We start from the raw sequence: 6,926 nt of genomic DNA on the forward strand, positions 1-6,926 counted from the left end.
ACAGGTGTACGTACGTGTACCTGTGAGCCTGTGTACAGGTGTGTGTGTACCTGTGAGCTGTGTACAGGTGTACGTACGTGTACCTGTGAGCCTGTATACAGGTGTGTGGGTACCTGTGAACTGTGTACAGGTGTGTGTGTACCTGTGAGTTGTACAGGTGTATATACTTGTGATCCTGTGGAGACATGTGTTTGCGTGTGTGTATGAGATTAGTACTCAGACTGCTGGCTGAGAATGCTGATGTGTTCCGTGTGAACTTGGGCATAGGCTTAGTGAGTCCAGAACTTTCATGGAAGTCTGTGTTCACCTGTGAGCTGAATGTGTTTTTGGGTTCTGGTTTTTCTCATCTGTCTTTGCTTCTGGGTTTCCCAGACGAGGGTGTGTGTGTGCATGCGTGTGCGTGCGTGTGCGCACGGTCACTGAGGGCTCTGACTTTTTCTGGAGTCTATTTTTAGAGTCCTCCTCCTGCCTATTATCTATTTTTAGGGCCCCAGCTCCTTGAAACGGAAAGGACTGCACTCCCAACCACGCTACCTCCCCTTGCCCCATCTCTCACCCTAAACTGGGGATTCCCAAAGGGTTTCCCCCACCTTCTCTCTGGATGTTGAGGGCTTGAGCCCTAGAAGAGAGAATGGGCAGTAGGAGGGATGGTGGTGGACAGGGTGAGGAGAGGGGTGGGGTAGAGGCAAATCTCAGTCTTTGGGCACCTACGGTACCAAGGGGACTGGGTGATTCTTCCCTGGACTGGGGTGCTCAGTTTGGACATAACTCTGCCACTTACTGGGAAGGCTAATTTGTGTCTCTATGCCTCAGTATCTCCATCTGCAAATGGAGATAATTATATCCCCCAGTGTAAGATGGTTGTGAGGATTCAAGTTTCGCTCAGGCCTGACACCCAGTGGGTGGGAGAGCAGCCCAAGGAGTCAGAAGACAGAAGTCTGGAAATGGGGGAAGGCTCCCTGGGCACCCCTGAGCCAGTGGCCAAAATGTCATCCCTCTCATTCCCAGAATCCCCTCTCCATTCACACCATACCTGCGCAGGGCCTGTTCCGTTTTACACAGCAGAACCAGGAGGGCTCATCTGGACCTTGTCTCCCAGCTCACTACAGGCATACACGCTGTGTGCATACACACATACACATACTATACAACACAGACAAGGAGAGGAGAGAACTAGAGGGAATGAGCTTTTCAGACCCCTTTCTCACAGGAAATCAAAACTATTGATTATAATAGTTATCAACACTTTTCTATGTTAATATAGAATAGCATCAACAATTCCACATAACATCGTCTGCATTACAATCAAACAAGGAATGGAATGCCTGACAACACCTACTGCAAGCCATTCCCTGTGGGGACCCATTGATATTTACAGAACATGAACTGCATCACCCACTGTCTCCTGAGGTAGGTGACCTCCCCCTCATCCACTTCATCAGGAAATGAGCTCAGAGAGGTTAAGCAATTCTCCTAAGGTCACACAGCTTTGGTTGCCTCCACATGGAGTGAGAATCACTACCCTCACTCCCCTCCATCTTCAGCAGGCCCCAGCGTATCCTCTAGACTGATCTACATGGTGACCAGACAGAGGGACAGACCAGGAGACCCTGAATGGACAAGAGAAGCTCTGAAAAACCTTCCCAATAAAGAACCAGAGTTACTTAACAACTCCAACTCAGGATTTTCAATAACCTAACTAGCTGTGTGGAGTCCTGGTGTGGCGCTGTGGGCTAATGCGTCAGAGTGCAAAATAATTTGAATTGCAAGGTTGGTGGTCCAAGCTCACCAGCTGCTCCTTGGAAACTCTATACAGGGTCGCTATGAGTTGGAATTGACTTGACAACACTTAACAACAACAACAACTACTATATAACTTGGAGAGATACCCTGGGCAGAGAAAGGTCAACAAAATCCCACCAATTTTACGACATCCCTTTCCCCTCATCCTCTCTGTCCCTGGCCTGCTTCCAGTTCATCACTAACCTCATTCCATTCTTGCAGAGCTGGTGGCCGGCAGCCTGAGCTGCTGGAGTCCAGGAGTAGGAGCCTCAAAAGTGAGGTGGATGCTGAGGTAGCCTGCAGTTGTGGCCTGTCCCACTGGGGCCAGGGAATGCCAAGGAATGTCCACTCTCAGTTGGCCAGGCCTCTTCTCCCCCAGCTCACCTGGCCCCACCCCAATGAATAATGCCAGTTACCTCACCAGTCAAACCTCACTGGGGCTTTGATGAAAGGGGGGATGGTGGCAAGAATGGGTGGGAGGCAAGGAAAAGCTAAAGAGCTAGCCAGTCAGATTTGGGGCAAAGAGATGGTTAAATGGTCACAGGAGGGCTTCATAGCCCGCCCTGTGCCATCCCCTGATCTTCCAGAATCTTCTCTCCAGATCCATCCCTGGCTCTCAGGATTCCCCTCAAAGTCCTGGGGCCAGGGCAGGGCTCCTTCCTTCCCACTCCACCCCAATAACAGTAATAATTAACCCCTGTGAACCCCAGCAAATAAAGATCTGAATCGCAAAAGGGCAGAATCATCGTTGCTCCAGGGTGGGGAGCCTAGGAAGGTGCAGGCAGGCTCATCTCCACTCATGGGTGTCTGAGTGGGTGCAGGGAACCCAGTCTTCTAAGACCTGAGAGGAGGGCACCATCTCTAGGTTCAGGTAAAGTTTGGGTCTGGGATGCTAGTCAGCATCACCACCACCTAATTTTTGTGTGTGATTAAATAGCTGTTGTTGAGTACTGTCCAGTCAAGTGTGACTCATTGCAACCCCAGGTACCGCAGAAGGAACCACGGCCGGAACCAGCACCATCTTCACAATCATTGTTATTGTAGCTGCTACTGTGTCAATCCATCTCCTCGAGGGTCTTCCTCTTTCTCATTGACCCTCTGTGTAGGCCAAGCATGATGTCCTCCATGGTTGAAATCTACAAAACATAAAATGGACCATTTTAACCATTTTTAATTGGAAACTTCAGCAGCGTTAAGTACCTTCACAATGTGTGTAATCATCAGTATTTTTCCCAGAAGTTTTTCATCACCCCAAACAGAAATCGTGTCTCCATTCAGCAGTTACTCTCATCTCCCCCCACCTCCATCCAATCCCTTACAACCTCGATTCTATTTTTTGTCTCTATGAATTTGCCTATTCTAGAATCCTCATATACATGGAATCCTACGCTAGTTGTCCTTTTGTGTCTTATTTCTTTCACTCGACAGCATCTTTTCCAGGTTCCATTAGATGGATGGACCACATTTTGTTTATCCACTTATTTGATGATGGACATGTGAGTTTTCACTTCCTGTGGCTATTGTGAATAAAGCTAGAACGATCACTGATGTACATGTATCTGTTTGAGTTTCTGCTGTTAAGTCTTTGGGGGTAATAGACCTAAGAGAGAGATTGCTAGGTAATATGGCAATTCTATGTTTCACTTTTTTAGCAACTGCCAAATGGTTTTCCATTTCACATCCCCATTAACAATGAACTAGGATTCCAATTTCTTCACCTCCTTGTCAACACTTGTTATTTTCCATTTTTTTGGATGCTATCCATTGTGATGGCTGTTGGTTGTATTTGGGTGCCATTGAATCAGTTCCGACTCACAGTGACACTGGGTTTCTGAGGCTATACCTCTTTATGGAAGCAGAAAGCCTCATCTTTCATCTGTGAAGCGACTGGTAGATTAGAACTACTGACTCTGCAGTTAGCAGCCCAGCGCCTAACCCACTATGCTACTAGCACTCCTTGGCAGCCATTGTAGTGAGGATAAAGTTGTCTAATTAAAACAAAGCAAAACCAAACATTTCATCTCCTCTTGAATCTGTGCCATTTCTTTGTGAGGCCCCAGGAATTAGTGTTATCCTAGGAGTAAGAGCCTGTCTCTCCACCAAGTCTCACTCTCTTCTGTTGCCCTCACTCCAGTCTGTCCACCAGCTGGTGAATATTGAGTACTGACTGGACACAGCACCATGCTGACCATGTCTCTGAGGCTGCATTGCGGAGGGCAGGTTGAAAGTTGTTGGGGGCTCAGGGACATGTAAGAAAAGTGGCAAAGGATCTTGGGCCTCCGGAAGCTCATGGGTAGAAATCTGGATCATATATGCTACTTCCTCTTCCTAGGAACACAGCAGGAAGGCTGTAATTCCAAATATGCCTTTCGGTCAGGTTGGGTGTGCCTGGGTACCAGTCAATGGAGTGTAGATGGAGGTGACCTGTGCTCCTTCCAGATCTGAAGATAACCCAGCTTCCCACAGTCTCTCCCCCTGCCTCCCTCATGGCAACTGTGGTGGCTTTACGTCAGAGATGGAAGTGTCCTAATCCCCAAGTTATCACTTGGAGAAAGGTCACCTGACCCACATTAGAGTATGATATGAGTAAGAAACAAACCCATGCTGTGTTGAGTCACTGAGATGTTGGGCTTGTTTGTTACATCAGCTAGTGTTAGTGAGCCTGACTAATACAGGAAGACAACAGAGACTCGGGGATCACAGTAAATGCTATGAGCAGCAGTGAATGGCAACCAGTGTCTCATCCTAGCTGGGGAATGATCTGAGGTCACAAGACAGTAGGATGCTGAGAGGATCCAATAAATGCTCATTCAAGTTGGTTACATGAACAAAATAGATGAAAATAGCTCTGTAGGATGGGCTGGAGTTACCATAACCTGAAGGATCAGTTGGACTTGGGTGGGGGTTGGAAATAGAAAGAATTACCCTGGGAATAAAGACATAACAGTGAGGAAGGGTTATGCCTATTTAGGGGTCAGAAGTCAGCAAATTGTCAGTTTAGCCCAAGTAGGAGAGTGGCCAGAGAAGACTCTGAAATGTGGACGCTTTCAAAGATCAGGTTGAACAATTTAGCCCTTAGGCTGTAGGCCAGTGCTCTTCAAAGTCACAGGGACATAGCAATCTATTGGGTTCAGGAGGAAAATTGTAGCAATCCATTTTATATTGACCTCGCCCTTGAAATGTCTGTTTTTGAGTTTATGAGTATGAAACCACTAAGGCTCAGAGAGTTTGAGTAACTCTCCCAAGACCACACAGCCAGTAAGTTGGCCTGACCACAAAACCCAGCTCTGCTCTTCACCTGGGCTGAGTCTTGTGCAGATAGGTAAGGGCTTGGGCAGGGGCAGAGGCCTGTATAGAGGAGGGGGGATGGTTGTCTTTGCTGTAGCAGCAGGTTAGTGCTTACTATGGGCAGAGGTCAAGGGACCTGCCTAGGCCTGCTCACGGGGTCCTTCAGGCAGCACCGGGTTACCCAACAAGCAAGTTAAGCATGAACTGACTTGTGTTTATTCTTCTGTAATTAACAAAGTCACATTTTTTCTGTGTTTAGGTATGGCTGGCATCTGTCTCTCTCCCAGTCCCACAGTACTTTCTTACAATACTAGAGATTCATAAGTAAGCCCATGCTTACCTTACTTATTGGGTAATCTGCCCCTGCCTCAAGGCCTGTGGGCAAAGTCAAGCAGAGATTTCAGATGATTACTTCTTACCATGGTGAGCAGGATTCTGGGAGAAGAAAGAGGTAGGACCTTACTGGGAGGTCAGGATGGGATGACCGTGGGGGGTAGGGGTACTGCTCAGGCTTTGTGACAAATCAGATGGCCTGCCACCCCCACCGGCTCAGCTGCCAACGGCCAAGACCAAGGGAACCTAGCTTTCCAAGATTTCATCAGTTTTGCTTCTCTAGGTAACCCAGCGTAGTTCTAGAGGAATAGAATTGTAAAGATGGATTTTCTAAATTAGTTCTCAACTCTGGCTAGTTTTAAAGGCATTAGTGATTCTCTCTCCAGTAGTAAAGAGGGCACTGCTAATCCTTGATGGTGTGAGATGGCACTATTAATATGCAAAATATCGCCACCAAATAGACTAAGCATCGGAGAAAAGTGAGACTCTGGGTGATCGCATGTGTGACACTTTTCTACTATTTTATCAGAGTGACAGGTACAGGGAAGCTGGCTGATTCGTGCTACTTTCATTAGACAAAGTGGTGAAAGAAACAGATAAGCTCAGGGCTTCAGAATTATCATCAAGTATTGTAATGAAATTGTATAAGCATGCAAGAGGAACCAGCATCTAGATCAAGGAACAAAACATCTCCCAGCCCCTAGATGCCCCCTTGTGCCTCTTCCAGTCATTATTACCCTGACAAGTAACCGCCATCTACCTTCTAACACTGTACGTGAGTTTTGCCTTCTTTTGAGCTTTATATAAATGGGATCATAAATATGTAAGCTTTTGTATCTGATTATTTTCTCAACATTTGGTTTGGACTGGATAGTATTCCACAACGTGCGTATATCTAACTTATTTATCTGCTCTACTACTGGTGGACATTTGAGTTCTTCCCAGTTTTTGCCTATTTTGAATATTGCTGTTATGAATATTTTTGTATGTTTCATTGCATGTTTCTTGATATATTCCTAGGCTATGCATGCATTTAGCTATAATGAAGCGTTTTCCATTTTAAAGGAAAATCATCCTTGCTCTTTTTTTTGTTGTTGTTGCTTTAATCAGCCTTATTAATTGTGTGGCACTGTAGGATAAGCACTGGACCACAAGTCGGTTTGAACCACAAGGTTGTTGGTTCAAATCCACCAGTTGCTCTTCGGAAACCCCATACAGGGTCAGGGTTGCTATGAGTTGGAACCAACTCGACAATGGCACTTAACAACAACAACAGTGATTAGGTATTTTCAATTGCTTTGTATGCCCGTAGAAGTATTGATACATTTGAATTACGGTTTTGGAGGAGAATATTAAAAGTACAATGGACTGTCAGAAAAACAAACAAATCTGTTTTGGGCGAAGTGCAGCCAGAATGTTCCTTAGAAGCCAGGATGGGGAGACTTCATCTCTCATACTTTGAATGTTATCAGGATGCCTTTGGTAAAGCAGAAGGTCAACAAAAAATAGGAAGACCCCCCCCC

General features: G+C 46.3%; 1 protein-coding gene across 1 annotated transcript in view; it reads left to right on the forward strand.

Moving 5' to 3' along the window:
• Nucleotides 1-6,926, forward strand: part of FADS6 (fatty acid desaturase 6) — a 35,187-nt gene that overhangs the window by 5,575 nt on the left and 22,686 nt on the right. The window contains exon 2 of the mRNA XM_006869682.1: nucleotides 2,005-2,074. Within this exon, the coding sequence (XP_006869744.1) occupies nucleotides 2,005-2,074 (70 nt within the window). The remainder of the gene's footprint in view (nucleotides 1-2,004; nucleotides 2,075-6,926) is intronic.

The sequence above is a fragment of the Chrysochloris asiatica genome, unplaced genomic scaffold, assembly GCF_000296735.1.
Source record: "Chrysochloris asiatica unplaced genomic scaffold, ChrAsi1.0 scaffold00132, whole genome shotgun sequence".
Classification (NCBI taxonomy): domain Eukaryota; kingdom Metazoa; phylum Chordata; class Mammalia; order Afrosoricida; family Chrysochloridae; genus Chrysochloris; species Chrysochloris asiatica.